General features: G+C 44.0%; 1 protein-coding gene across 6 annotated transcripts; it reads left to right on the forward strand.

The window, feature by feature from the left end:
* Positions 1 to 960: 960 nt before the first annotated feature.
* LOC137534470 (zinc finger protein 84-like) lies at positions 961 to 14,530 on the forward strand. 6 transcript variants are annotated; one of them, XM_068255977.1, is made up of 6 exons: positions 961 to 1,163; positions 2,175 to 2,288; positions 3,806 to 3,930; positions 5,826 to 5,922; positions 6,428 to 6,493; positions 12,802 to 14,530. In XM_068255977.1, the coding sequence occupies exons 2-6, from the start codon at positions 2,255 to 2,257 to the stop codon at positions 14,433 to 14,435; spliced, it is 1,956 nt and encodes a 651-aa protein (XP_068112078.1). In that variant the 5' UTR covers positions 961 to 1,163; positions 2,175 to 2,254; the 3' UTR covers positions 14,436 to 14,530. The 6 variants fall into 6 exon arrangements, with proteins under 6 accessions (XP_068112078.1, XP_068112075.1, XP_068112076.1 ...); XM_068255974.1 differs by lacking the exon at positions 961 to 1,163 and adding an exon at positions 1,289 to 1,837; XM_068255975.1 differs by lacking the exon at positions 961 to 1,163 and adding an exon at positions 1,289 to 1,837 and having other exon boundaries at positions 2,208 to 2,288.
* The last annotated feature ends 913 nt before the right edge of the window (positions 14,531 to 15,443 follow it).

Here is a 15,443-nt window from a genome sequence, read left to right on the forward strand (position 1 = left end):
ATGGTTTTAATGCCAAAGGCTAGATATATTTTTTATGTATAGATAAATAAACTATCAATTAGAAATTGGATACGAGCGCTATTCTCTGTTTTTTGTCAAGCATTCCAATATAATCATTACTGTTTTTGCTGTAATAAATCTTATCTCGGTCAGCCTGGTTCTATTTGGTACATTACAGAGGAGAAGGAAGATTATTATCTTCCCTCCCACATTCCTGCTTCTCACTGATTGGCTGAGGGCAGTTCAGTGTGACAAGAGGCTGAGAAGGGAAATACACCTCACCCCTCTGCAGAAGCTGTTGAGACAATCTATGATGTGCTGACGTGTTTACAAAGCAATCTAGATATGACAGTGCAGTTTCTAGGAGAAAAAAAAGAGTAAGGGAGGAAATTACATCAGGATTGGCTTCCATCAGAGGTAGTAAAGATGGAAAATGCCTGAAACGGTTTTTTCTTTGCTTACTATATAAAATTCACTTAAATCAAAACATGGACAGCACAGTACACATGTTATGTAAGCAGAACAAGTATTTATCTACACATATTTATGTGTTGTTTTTTTTCCTGGGATAGTATGACTGTTCCAGCTGCTTTAAGATTCTGCTTTCTGTCCTGAGCCCAAATATTCCAGACTTCACACTTCCTCCACCTCAAGTTTTTGCTCCTTCTGAGCAAAAAAAGGTTATTTGTGATGAACTCTGGTACAGTCTCACCGTCGCCTGTTGCCTTTACTACAGTGGCCATAATCTACATACATTTTATAAATTAGTTGATAAATGTTATATCTATATCAGATCTAACAGAAATCTATTATTAAAAAATAATATCATGTTGATTTATGCAAGGTGATAGAGTAGGTAAAACAATCAGGAAGATATACCACAAATTATGAAGTATATGTATAGCATTAGCTTCATTCTCTTGTTGGAAATGTAAATGTGTATTAGTCTGACAAATTCAATTACTATAGCCAGGGATTGACAAATGAATGCCAATTCTAGAGCTAGCGGAATTTTTGTAGGAGCCATTTCTATTTACTAACGACAGTAAAATATACCTCACAACTTATTTCTCTTCCTCACTGCGCCAGTTCTGGTGTGCACCCTGCCATTGCCCCTCCGCCCCCCTGTAGGCCAGCGACACTATTGTACAGTTTCGGCACAGGTATGCATAAAACTTTGATATCTTTTTGTCTCAGGTACATTTTAAGTAGGTATAAAAGAACATATGACAAAATCCGGGACAGCTGAATGAATTAACGTGCGCACTTACCTTCTCCACCACTAGATGGCAGTGCTGTACAAACCTCTGGATGTTGAACCCCACCAAAGCCTTCCTCCAGGGATGAAGAAGATTTTAATATTACTTTTCGTAGATTACAAAACAAATTTGAAACACACTAATGTTCATGTAATAAGAATTTAAAATAACTTTTAGATCTGATTTGATTAATATAATACTCACCGAATAGATGGGACTTCTATTTTACTTTTTTTTAGTGAACGAAGAAGACATACCCACACTTCCGGTCTGTGGTTGTAGGATGCGTTCCACAGCTGTTTAGGAGCTTCCTGGTTACTCTAGGGACTGGCAGCTGCAGAGTGAAAGGAAGAGGGAGGTGTTAGCAACCATGTTCTTGAAGCTCAAAAACCTGGGAGATATAGCAGGTTTTCCGTCAGCTGCTGGCTGCAGGCTTGTGGCTGGTTTCTCTGCCTGGTTAGGAGAAGGTCCTGATATGTAATTGTGAGATGTAGGATGACAGAAGGTGGAGAAGCTGCTTTTTTTACATGCTGGGTGCCTAACATGCCCATCTTACCTCTACTATGCCAGCCACTCAGGTATACATTATAATGCTGTGCAATCAAATTATATGTCCTTCACATTCCTGTCCCTTCAGGTGTACTGTATGTGACATTTTGATTTATGAAACTCCCCATGCACATGACAAGTGTTACCCCTGCCTTAGTGTGTGTGACTGAAACACATTTACCAGAATGACACTTGCCTTTCAGTGCTAGAGTCACACTGGTTGTCACCCCCTACCCCACTTAAACACCCCCAGCCTTACACTGTGGTAAGAGCATGACTTTGTATAGTATTGAAGAAGTGTCTGTTGTTACATAAACACATCATCAAAAGAATAACATTTACTGTGATTTTATGTATATTATACAGTTTGATCTTCAAAAATCAGGTTTATTTTCCCAGTCATGCCAAAGAGTTTGCAACGTTAGAAGGACCTCTATGACGAAGGCATGATGGAGAATCAGCTGCTCCTCCCATCACTGGGTAAGATGAAACTTCAACAGGAGATCCTGTGATATAAATACAAAGAAACAACAGTTTTGAAGAATTGGAAAGTTCCAGTGATCCAGCACATCTGGACTGATGCTTAAAGGACCATTATTGTGAAAAATTGTAACATATACAATACATATTTATAAGAAGTATATTTCTTAGAAGAATAAAATGCAGTATAAATTACTTTTCTCCTATGTTGCTGTCACTTACAGTAGGCTGCAAACATCCCGACATATCTGACAGGTTTTGAACTAATCAATCACCTCATGGGGGATTCTTAGTAATTCATTTTTGCTTTACAAAAGCACTTGGTTCAGTCCAGTCCTGTCAGTTTTTGATAGATGGCATCGGTTTTGTATGAGTTGGTTTACATGTATGGCTTGGTTTACACATAAATCTGTACATTTCCAGTCTAGTTCTGCCAGTTTTCCATCAGTTTTGTATGAGTTTTCTATTCTTGGTTCACCTATAAAAGGTGTACATTTCAGGTCCAGTCCAGGACTGAGCAACTTCCATTTGGTTAGTGATTATAAAAATGAAGAAAACACATAGAATCCCCTATACGGAGGTGGACTAACCCAAAACCTTTCACATTTGTCATATTTTTACAACCAACTGTAAGTGACAGCAACATGGGGAAAAAAAAGTAATTTCTAGTGCATTTTACTCCGCAACCAATGAACATTTTATACGCATACATAATGATGCATTTTGAATTTGACAATTTTTGCAATTGTGGTCCTTTAACTTGAGACAAATTGAATCAAAAGATTTTTACCTACCTAAAGCTTCCCCAGCATCTTGTAGTCCATCTTCTCCCCCAGAGTCCATCTGGTCCCCTCGGTTATGCCGCTGTGAGGCCTGAGATCCAGGTGGGTTTCAGGCCACTGCGCATGTGTGGCCCCAGGCTGCGCGCACCCCTTGATCACGCTCCGGTGGTTGGGAGCGGTCTGTGCAAGCGCAGTTACAAACTGAATGAACTGCACATGCGCAGAATGCTCCCAGCCACAGTAGTGTAATAGGGGAGTGCGCACTCCAGGACCGCACATGCACAGTGGCTCACGTATCAGCTGAGTGGCATACCTTATGGGGCTGATGGCGGCAACACCGAGGGAGCTGAGAGGACAGTGAGGAAGCTTATGGATTACAGGGAGCTGATAGAAGCCCAAGGTACTGTAAGTATAAATCCTTTGATGCAATTTGTCTCAGGTACACTTTAAAACAAAAAAATCAGTTGTTAGGTGTCAAAGGGTTTCTGCCCTCATTTGTTTTATACCAGTCCAGTGGGGAGTGCTGAAAAATTAGTCAATTTACCCTTGTGAAACATTATTCACTTGCAGAAGAGACTTGCTATAGCACAAACTCAAATTCGCTAACTTTTCAGTGACTATATTCTAATATGACTCAGGTGAGGCTGCAGTCATTTGCCATAATAATACCACAAGCTTTTACAAAAGATCCAAGCCAGGTTTGCTGGCTCACTTATGTTCTCCTCTTTTCTCCAGCTATAGTACACCAACCCCATGTACATAGTCAGTGTGTGTCCTACAGATGGAAACACACCGGAGGAATTTCCAAGACCTGCTTATTCCTGGCACAGCAGCATTACAAGACCTCAACTCATTATCAGGTAGGTGGATCTCAAAGTATTTTTAAATAATACTAAGGATAGTCAATGAGATACAAATAATTCCAGGTTGATGCAGGATTATGCTAATTGCATGCAAATTAAAGGACACATCCAAGGAAAATAAAACAACAAGTTCTACTTACCTGGGGCTTCCTCCAGCCTTTGGCAGCCGATATGTCCCTCGTCGCAGCTCCAGTGTCCCAGGGTTCCCTTTGTTGCAGATGCTGACCTCGCCAGGTTTGTATCTTCTGTGCAAGCGCACAGCCGTGCCACTTGCGCTCCAGTGGCCGGGAGCATTCTCCGCAGGCGCAGTAATTCTGCACCTACGCAGGACTCTCCAGGCCACATGAGCGGTGTGGCTGCATTCTCATGCAGGCGCAGAGGATGCCGACCTGGCGAGGTGTGCAATGGAGGGGACCCCGGGACACTGGAGCTGCGGCGAGGGACATATCAACTGCCAAGGGCTGGAGGAAGCCCCGGGTAAGTGGAACTTTTTTTTCCTTTGGACATTCTATTTAAAGGATACGTCCAGGCTAAATAAAAAATGAAAACCCACTTACCTGAGGCTTCCTCCAGCTCCTGGCAGCCGTCCTGTGCCCTCGCCACAACTCCAGAGGCTCCTGGTCTCCTCCGCTGCAGAAGCTGACCTCGCCAGGTTCTGCTGCGCTCTGACATGCGCTCACGTGGTCAGGCTGACATCATCAGGACTGTACTGCGCAGGAGCAGTAGTTCAGCCCCTCTGCAGTACAGTCCTGCTGACGTCAGCACGACCACGTGAGCCGAAAATTGAAGCGCAGAAGAAGCCGACCTTGCAGGAGACCGGGAGCCACCGGCGCTGCGGCGAGGGCACAGGACGGCTGCCAGGGGCTGGAGGAAGCCCCAGGTAAGTGGATTTTAGCCTGGACGTAGCCTATAAGCATCTTAAAAATAGACTCTGGTGTCCTTAGGCAGCCTCAGGGACGTGAGTACTTCTGAAGATGAGCGCACTGTACTGCATATCCGTGAGTCCAGGCTCGCAAATGTGTCCATCTTCAGAAGTACCCAGGTACATAAGTAATGCTGAAGGCTGCCTCAGGAGTACCAAAGACACAGCCAGTTGCATAACTTACATAACTTGCATACAGGGAAAGCACTGGAAGGATGGGTCACAGCTACGTCAGGGAAGGCTCTATGGCAGGGGTCTCAAACTCGCGGCCCGCGGGCCATTTGCGGCCCTCGATACAATATTTTGTGGCCCTCACCGGCAAAAGCTAAAGACACGGAAGCAAACTATTTTTGCCTATTTTACCTTATAGTTCGCTTCAGTGCTCCCAAGTAATCCGCAGCATCCCCGCCACTAAACGAGGGCTGCAGAGCCCCCAAATCCCCCGGGCAAACATCCACGACTGCGCTGAGGGGCAGAGCTTCCAGCTGTAGCTCTACCCCTCCTGACGTCAATCGCCGCACGGATCGCCGCCTCTCCCCGCCCCTCTCTGTGAAGAAAGAGTGAGAGGGGCGGGCAGAGGCGGCGATCTGCAGCGATTGACATCAGGAGGTGCAGAGCTGAAGCTGAAAGGTCTGCCCCTTCCTGGAAATGCCGGCGGATTGCCCCCCCGGGCGATTTGGGGGCTCTGCCGCCCTCGTTTTGCTGCAGGGACACGTGAAATCCCTTATGCGGCCCAGCCTCATCCTGACTTTGCCTCCTGCGGCCCCCAGGTAAATTGAGTTTGAGACCCCTGCTCTATGGTATCCAGAACCTTCCATCTACATAGGTAAGGATCAAACCTGAAATGGGTTTTCTCACTTCAGGTTTGCATTCATCTATAATATGTATAGTGATCAGTGTCTCTACAGATAATGTCACATATTTTAATTGATTGATATTAATTGATATTTTTTATTTTTGTATTATTTAGGGTGATAACCTGATGAATAATAAAGTAGAAGTAAAACAGGAAGCAGAGGAGACGTATGTGAACGATGAAGAGGAAGTTCCCCCAGAGATCAGCGCTGGTTAGTAGTAAGAATTATACACAGTTACATGTGTTTTGTTTGTTGAATCTCTTCTCCCACCATGGGCATAGCAATCACCCCTGCGATCCCTGCCATCGCAGGGGGGCCCATAAGCTTTGGGGGCCCCTCCTCCTCCCTCTCCCCAACTGCAAGTGCAGCCAATTAGCAAAAAAAACCACCTCCCTGTTCGCTCACAAAAAAGCATCCCTGCCACCTCCTCCCACCATGCAGAGTAGCGCGAGTGTCTGTCATTTTTTCCTGCTTGTAGCCACTGCTTCATAGCAGAACACTCTCTGCTGCCATTCGCCGGCTCCTGATCATGTGACCTCATGGGGTTCGGGGACCAAGGGGGCCCCATGCTATCATTTTTGCAGGGGGCCCTATTAAGTCTAGATATGCCTCCGTCTCCCACCTCTGTCAGGAATGAATAATATGGAGACAGTATGTGCCCAGCTGGCAACCATAAGCTCTTAATCTAAGTCTTTGTATTCTTCTCTGTACACAGATGCCATGGACTTCATAAACATTGTGCAGGTGAAAGAGGAGGACTTTTCTCTGGAAATCAGCATAGGTGAGCATTAGACACAACTTATGGAATCCATTTCAAGAATATATTCTGACTTGCTGTGTTTTTGGTACCTCGGCGTAGATTCTATTTAAGATAACATACTCAGGCAGTGCAGGTGCAACCAGAGAGCGCATGCTACGCGTGGTCCTGTTAACGTACAGTGAGCTCTTAAGCTATGCTTGCTCCTTTGAAGAGCCATGGGATGTGATGTAGTGCGACCACGATACAGCCCCAGGACAGAATAAACGCCAATTGGCTTGAAGTCCTTGGGCAGGGTTTTGCTGGAGATCGCAGGTACGGATGCGCACGCATCCCCACTTGAATGACAAAGCTCCGCTCTGTCATCAGTCTAACCAGCAGCGATCGCCGCTAGGAGACTGTTACATTGTACAGCGCTGTGATCTAATGCAGCGCTGTCCTGCGTGTCACTCGGCTGTCCCCTACAGAGGCTCAGGAGCAATTGGCTCTCATAGGCTGATGCCTATGACAGCCAATCACTGTCATTGGCTGATGGGGGGAGGAAGGGAGAGAAAAATAAATAAAAAAAAATACACACATTTATTAAAAAATAATAATAAATAAATAAAAAAAAAACACATGGCAGCAGCGATCAGAGCCCAACAACAGAAAGCTCTGTTGGTGGGCAGAAAAGTGTGTGTGTGTGGGGGGGGGGGGGGGGGGGGGGGAGGGGAGGAATCACTTGTGTGCTGAGTTGTATGGCCCTGCAGCGAGCCCTTAAAGCTGCAGTGGCCTGAATTGTAAAAAATAGCCTAGTCACTAGGGGGGTGTAAGCCTACGGTCTTCAAGAGGTTTAGAGCACACACTAAGTTGACAGGACCCCGCATAGCGTGCACTCACTGGTTGCACCTGCGCTGTCTGAGTCTGTAATCGTTAATTAATCTACCCCATTGTCTTTTATATAATAAATATATAGCACCTAAATGTAGACAACAAATAATAATATCCCAGGTATGCCTTCCTATTAGCCCTGAATAGTATACTGCACAGCAGTGGTCAGACTGGCAGAGAGAGGGCTGTGAGGCAGTCAGCCTGTAGTTCATTGGACAGTTCTGCATTGAAGCATCCATACATTCAGAGATATTGGTGTGCTTTTGGAATGACTATCAGTGTGCTTCTGCTTTCCACAATCCACTTAGCAGCAAACTGGATGTGTCCATAAAGTAAGAAGTCTATTTATAAAGAAGAGGCGATCTGTTAACAAACCTCCACTTTTTTGTCATTAGATTGCCATATTTATAAAGGTGACATGTTGCTGTTTTATCTCTGCTTTATTTGCCTACTGCAATAGGTGGCTATATGAAGCTCCAACACAGAAAATGGCCATGGGCACAACTGTATCAGAGCAATATTAATGTATTGTAGCATATATGACAATCACATCATATTCATCACAGCACAAGACAGAGGACGACTTTCGGGGTTTTACCCTTTTACCTGAAGGCGCCTGAAGAAGGGGTAACACCCCAAAACGTCATGCTCTGTCTTGTATTTGATGGATAGGATGTGATCCTTATATATGCTACAGTAAATTAATATTGCTCTGATATAGTTAAGCCTGTAAACATTTTCTACATCGTATATACAGTCAGGTCCATAAATATTGGGACATTGGCGCAATTCTAACATTTTTGGTTCTATACACAAGCACAATGGATTTGAAATGGAAAGAACATGATGTGCTTTAACTGCTTAACGCCTAACGCCGATCAGCGTAAGGACCTTGAGGCCTGTTTTGCAGGAGATTGCGCACGCTGATGCGCCTGGTATGCGGAGCTCAGCTCCGCCTTCAGCCTCCCAGCGGCGATCGCCACTAGGAGACTGTTAGACGGCGAAACTGCCATCTAATTACCCCGTAAAGCGCTCAGTGGCTCATGGGTGATCGGCTGTCATAGGCTGAAGCCTATGACAGCTGATCATGGGGATTGGCTGGCGGGGGGAGGGAGGGAGGAAGGGGGAATACAACAATATATAAAAAAAGGAAATTTAATAAAAAATAAGATAAATATTTAAAATAAATAAACAAACAATCTTGGGGGCAATCAGACCCCACTAACAGGAAGCTCTGTTGGTGGGGAGAAAAGGGGGGGGATCACTTGTGTGCTGACATGTGCATCCCTGCAGTGAGGCCTTAAAGCTGCAGTGGCCTATTTCTAGAAAAATGGCCTGGTCTTTAGGGGGGTTTAACACTGCGGTCCTCAAGTGGTGAACTGCAGACTCTCAGCTTTAATTTGAGGATATTTACATCCAAATCAGGTGAACGGAGTAGAAATTACACCATGTAGGGATTATTAAAGCTGACAGTCTGCAGTTAAAGAGAATCTGTATTAAAAAAAAATCTCTCTGGGGGATACTTACCTTGGGAGGGGGAAGCCTCTGGATGCCAACAAGGCTTCCCCCGACCTCCTCCGTCCCTCCATTCAAGTGCCTGGGTCCCCCAAAGTGCGGCGAGATAAATATTTTCCCACTGCGATCCTGCGCAGGCGCACTAGCCGCTCTTCATTCGGGTTAAGGTCGAAATAGCCGAACCCGATCGATACGCTCTACTGCACAGGCGTGAGTCCTTTTGCGTCTGCGCAGTACAGCGGATACGATCAGGCTCAGCTATTTCCGCCTAGCCCGAACGAAGAGCCGCTACTGCGCCTGTGCTGGATTCCGGAGAGGTAGAAATCAAGCCTTGTCGAGCTTTTTGGGGGAGGCAGCGCTGGATTCCCTGAAGCTACCTGGGAGGGGGAAGCCTCATTGGGACCCTAGGCTTCCCCCTCCCGAAGTAAGTACCCCCCAGAGGTTTTTTTCTTTACAAAGTCTCTTTAAAGGGGAACTGAAGTAAGAGGTATACGGAGGCTGCCATATTTATTTCCTTTTAATCAATACCAATTGCCTATCAGCCCTGCTGGTCTATTTCTCTGCAGTAGTATCTGAATAACACCAGAAACAAGCATGCAGCTAGTCTTGTCAGATCTGACTTTAAAGTCTGAAAAACCTGATCTGCTGCATGCTTGTTCAGCGGTTATGGCTAATAGTATTAGAGGCAGGGGTGCAGCAGGGCTGCCAGGCAACTTGTATTGCTTAAAAGGAAATAAACATGGCAGCCTACGTATACCTCTCTCTTCAGTTCCCCTTTAAAGCACATTGTGTTCATTTAATTTCAAATCCACTGTGCAAAGGCCTTCGACACGGTTCCCTACAAAAGTCTGGTGCAAAAGTTGAGGATGCAAGGACTGGGGAAGAGTCTGTGTGCATAGATAGGGAACTGGCTAATGGACAGAAAACAAAGAGTTGTGGTCAATGGATCATACTCAAAATGGGTGACTGTTAGCAGTGGGGTCCCACATGGGTCTGTACTGGGTCCAGTGCTCTTCAATTTATTTATTAATGAACTAGTAGATTCAGTAGTGAGCAATGTTGCTATTTTTGCAGATGATACAAAATTGTGCAGAATCATCAACTCTAAGGAAGATAGGGTCATATTGCAACAGGATCTGGATAGGATGGCTATATGGGCACATAAATGGCAGATGAAATTCGATGTTGAAAAATGTAAAGTCATGCATTTTGGTCGTACCAAAGGTCTAGCACCATACAAAATAAATGGGATACAGTTGGGGACATCAGACTTGGAGAAGGACTTAGGAGTACTCATCGACAACAAGTTAAATAATCACACTCAATGCCAAGCCACTGCAGCTAAAGCTAACAAAATTTTTGGGGTGCATTAAAAGGGAAATAAATACTCGAGATGCTGGCATAATATTGGCCCTGTTTAACTCTCTAGTAAGGCCACATCTGGAATATGAAATTCAGTTCTGGGCACCACAGTACAGAAAAGATATTGCAGTTTTAAAGCAGGTGCAGAGACGAGCAACAAAATTGATACGTGGGATGGAAGGTCTCACTTACCAAGAAAGGTTAGATAAACTGGGTTTATTTAGTCTAGAGAAAAGACGCCTTAGAGGGGATCTAATTAACATGTATAAATACATCAGAGGACAATATAAAAGCTTGGCGGATGAGCTTTTTGTCCCTAGGCCTTCTCAAAGGACTAGAGGACATGATCAGCGCATGGAGGAAAAACGTTTTAGCCATTTATTTAGGAAAGGGTTCTTTACAGTAAGAGTGATTAAGATGTGGAATGCATTGCCACAGGAAGTAGTTATGGCAAACTCTATACTTGCATTTAAAGGGGGCTTAGATGCTTTCCTTGCGTTGAAAGACATCCATGGCTACAGTTACTAGGTAATGCCTAATGATGTTGATCCAGGGATTTTATCTGATTGCCATCTGGAGTCGGGAAGGAATTTTTCCCTTTTGGGGCTAATTGGACCATGACTTGTAAGGGTTTTTCACCTTCCTCTGAATCAACAGGGATATGTGAGAGAGCAGGCTTGAGTTGTACTTTGTTCTTTGGTTGAACTCGATGGATGTATGTCTTTTTTCAACCCAAATAACTATGTAACTATGTATGGCTGGGGTCTTGCGTAGATTGAGTATCCTGTGAGTGATGCTCCTCTGATGAGGTCCTCTGCCCAGCAATCCAAATATTTTTTTTTGGGGGGGGGGGGGGGGGAAGGGGACGTTTTCTTCCATCTAAAACAGTGCCTCCAGTGTGCCAGGAAGATAACGATGCTGGTCACACGTCACTCGCTGGCTGCAAAACTATGCAAGACCTCGGTACCGCCATTGTGAAACTTTCTGAATCATAACTTAAGGGACACCTAAGTGCGAGGGATAGGGAGGCTGCCATATTTATTTCCTTTTACATGCTTATTACCTGGCTGACCTCCTGATCCTTTGCCTCTGATGCTGAGAATACACAATGAGGTTTGTTTGTTTTTGGAAGATAGATGGTTCGATAGATAATTTCCGATAGATCCGATCTTATTTCCATAGTTTTTCTGATCAATTTTCTCATAGAAGTGAATGGATATTGATCGGAAAATTGATCAGCTAGTAAATCTGCCCAAAAAACTCCTCAACTCATCGTGTATTCCCAGCATAATACTTTTAGTCATAGACCCTGAACAAGCATGCAGATCAGGTGCTCTGACTGAATTGTGACAGGAATTGCTGCATGCTTGTTTCAGGTGTATGATTCAGACACTACTGATGCATGAAAGATCAGCAGGCCAGCCAGGTAACTAGTATTGTTTAAAAGGAAATAAGTTTGGCAGCCACCAAATCCCTCTCACTTTCGGTGTCCTTTAAAGCCGTGTTCCCCAATCCTGTCCTCAAGTGCCACCAACAGTGCATGTTTTGTGGGAAACCACAGAGGTAGTTAGGGCCAGTTCAGAGTTGGGTCGGTTATCGCTTAAAGAGACACTGAAGCGAAAAAAAAATATGATATAGTGAATTGGTTGTGTACTATGAATAATTACTAGAAGATTAGCAGCAAAGAAAATATTCTCATAATTTTATTTTCAGGTATATAGAGTTTTTTCTAACATTGCATCATTCTATAATATGTGCAGATTACACAACACTCAGCATTCAAAATGAGTCTTTCAGAGCAGTCTGTGAAGTAATTACCTCTCCCCTAGCAGAGGAAAAGTAAATAGTCCAGGAACAGTTGAGATAATAAAAGTCAGATAACAGCCCTCTCCACGACTAACTTAGTCGGAGAGCTTAATGGCTTGTTTGCATAGAGATAACAACTGGAGTTTCTCAACTCTTCCTGTACTGGAAACAATTACACTGATGTATCTGATCTTAATGTTTTATTTCTTAGCTGTGCTACACATACAAATCATAATATCATCATTTTTTTTTCGATTCAGTGTCTAAGCACTGTCTATTCAGATGAATGGACAACCATCAGTATTGCCTTTTATCCTTGTCCACATAAACACTGCGCTCAATCCCGTCGTTTGTTGTCTTGTCATCTTGGGCACTACACATAGCGTTCAGGATAGGCGAACCGCATCGCTTATGTGTCCCCATGTGGTAAATTGTGACGTTTTTCTACTTGTTAGCAGAATAGTATTTGAGTGAGATGCTGGTTCAGAGGCCCATCTGAAACAACCCCTAATGAGCTCTGCTGAGACACTAATTACCTCAGCTGTGAATGCTTATGGTTTCCTGTATATCATACTGGTGCTGGGCCTTGAGGAACGGGTTAAGGAACACTGACTTGTTTTATTAAATGCATATAAAACTTTTGCCTGAGCATTAAGCTTAACATATCGTATCACTTGTAGCCTTTTCTTGGGCAGCCACAGAGAGAAACTTTGTAGAGTAGGAAACTGGAAGTGAATATCAATGGCCTGAATAAAAGAATAACCGTTTTAATCTTGCAGATGGGAAATACAGAAGATACAACGCAGAGGACTGTTCCTCTCCAGAATGTGAAAAGGAGAATAGTAACGCCACCGAAAAATATACTGGAGAAAATGCAGTTACCTCAAGTCTCCATTCAGTATTCTTTATTGAAGGTCTGTCAGCTGATTCCTCTAAGCATAATGGCTGCCAGTCGCTTCCCATCGCTGGTCACACAGCTAGTGGAAATGAAACATATCCATGTTCAGAGTGTGGGAAAGTTTTCATGGAAAGAAGAAACCTGATTGCCCATCAGGGGATCCACACAGGGCTGATACCATACTCCTGTTCCCAGTGTGATAAATGTTTGGTGGAAAAGCATCCTCTCATTCAACATCAAACATGTCACTCCCAGGAGAAGTCTTATTCCTGTTCCGAAAGGGGAAAACATGTTTCTGTAAGATCCTGTCTCATTAAAAATCAGAGAACCCACACAAGCGAGAAGCCCTTTTCATGTTCAGAGTGTGGGAAATGCTTTGTGCAGCAGCACCAAGAACTTAGGCATGAAAGAAGCCACAGAGGAGATCGTCTATACTCCTGCACTGAGTGTGGGAAATGCTTTACAGAAAAGCCATCGCTCATTTCCCATCAGATGCTGCACACCAGCCAAAAGCTTTTTTCCTGTTCAGAGTGTGGGAAATTCTTTCTGCAGCATCACCAAGTAATTAGGCATGAAATAAGCCACAGAGGAGATCGTCCATACTCCTGCACTGAAAGTGGGAAATGTTTTATGGAAAAGTCATCTCTCATTTCCCATCATGTGCTGCACACTGGACAAAAGCCTTTTTCCTATTCAGAGTGTGGGAAATGCTTTGCATTGAAGGCAGACCTCAGTAAACACATTAGGACTCACACAGGATTGATGCCACACTTTTGTCCTCATTGTGGAAAAGGCTTCCCAGATATAGCGAACCTTGACTGCCGCAAGAGAATCTACACAGGACAGAAGCCGTACCTGTGTTCAGTTTGTAAAAGGCATTTCGCTCAGAGGGCCGACGTAAGCAAGCATGAAAGGACTCACATACATGAGAAGCCCTATTCCTGTTCTCAGTGTGGGAAGAGTTTTCCAGATATGATTCGCTTACAGCGGCATGAAATAGTCCACACTCGCCAGAAGCCGTTCTCCTGCTCTTTCTGTGGAGAGAGCTTTTCTGATAAAGCTCGATTAGAACGTCATGAGATGATTCATGGTGGTCATAGCACCTGCTGCTGCTCTTACTGCGGGAAGTTCTTTGCCCACAGAGCTTTCCTTGCCGCACATGAGAGAATCCACACGGGGGTGAAGCCTTTCGCATGTTCAGTATGCGAGAAACACTTTTCCCAGAAATCTAACCTGGCAACACATGAAAGAACTCACACCGGGGAGAAGCCCTACTCCTGTCCTGTGTGTGGGAAATGCTTTGCTCAGAAGTCCAACCTGACCACGCATGAGAGAGGTCACACTGGAGAGAAGCCGTTTTCCTGTTCTGGGTGTGGGAAATGCTTTTCTAATAAATCTAATTTAACCACCCATGAGAGGACTCACTTGGGGAATCCTATCAGGCTAGTGAGTGGCCAATCAAAGGTCCGGGACTTTGAGATCAAAGAAGAGATTACGGACACCCAGGATGAGTGAAATGTTTTAGAAGAGTCTGGTTACATGCTATCTTAGGGCACATGGACAAATGTGGGATGTCAGTAATGTAATACATACTGGAAATGTTGCTTGAAGTAGGCAGTATTTCTTGTCTTCACAGCTCACACTCTGCTTCTTTTACCAGTATTGTAGATGGCATAGGCAAAAGCCACATCATTTTGCACAAACCAATTGCACACAGGCTGGTTGGACATCATTTGTAAATTATAAATCACACATTATTCTGGGAATGTTATATATTTCCTGTTTGGTCTTTTGGTAGACCTTCATGTGGCACCTTTCTTCTTCCACTTGTTTCATCTCAGTCTAGTAACTACCTCTCATTCTTGGTTTCAGAATTTCTCTTGTACTGCTCCCACTTTCTCTGAGACTTTTCACATACTCTCAGACATTGGTCAATCATTTGGGTCTTTAATGTAAAACTCTCACCATTGAAAATTGCTGAAAATCAGTGCTCCACAAACATTTTTACAATTTATGCCTCTTCCCCATTTGTGTGATTCGTGCATTGCAGGTGATTGTAGCATGTGATTCTTCCTAATGGAGTTGGTATTGCATTAATTTTTAATGAATAAAATTGCACTGCTTCCATGCAAAAATGCACCATATGCTGTGATTCCACGTTGACTTGCAATGCATGGTTGGAAACATCATTAAGTGCAGTCTATGCAGTTCTGATGTCCAAGCAGATTGCACACCCTGTCCATTGCTGAAAACGTGATCAGCATGTAATGTTAAAAAACATCTCTACATTTCAGTTTGCAACCAGCTATACAATTAAAAAAACATGCTGAAGCTGAAATTTCCCTTCTTTTCAGTGCTGGCATCTGTACTCACTTTTTGGAGAATGGACAGCCTTGAAACCACCCATCTTGCTGCATGCATGATTAGTTGCACACAATAGGGGGTTGTTACTTGTTTTCCACACTTGGACAGATCAATTCACTGCCAGCAAACTTGGATACTTAATTTCAGTTTTTGTTAGAG

Source organism: Hyperolius riggenbachi, chromosome 10 (genome assembly GCF_040937935.1).
Source record: "Hyperolius riggenbachi isolate aHypRig1 chromosome 10, aHypRig1.pri, whole genome shotgun sequence".
Taxonomy (NCBI): Eukaryota; Metazoa; Chordata; class Amphibia; order Anura; family Hyperoliidae; genus Hyperolius; species Hyperolius riggenbachi.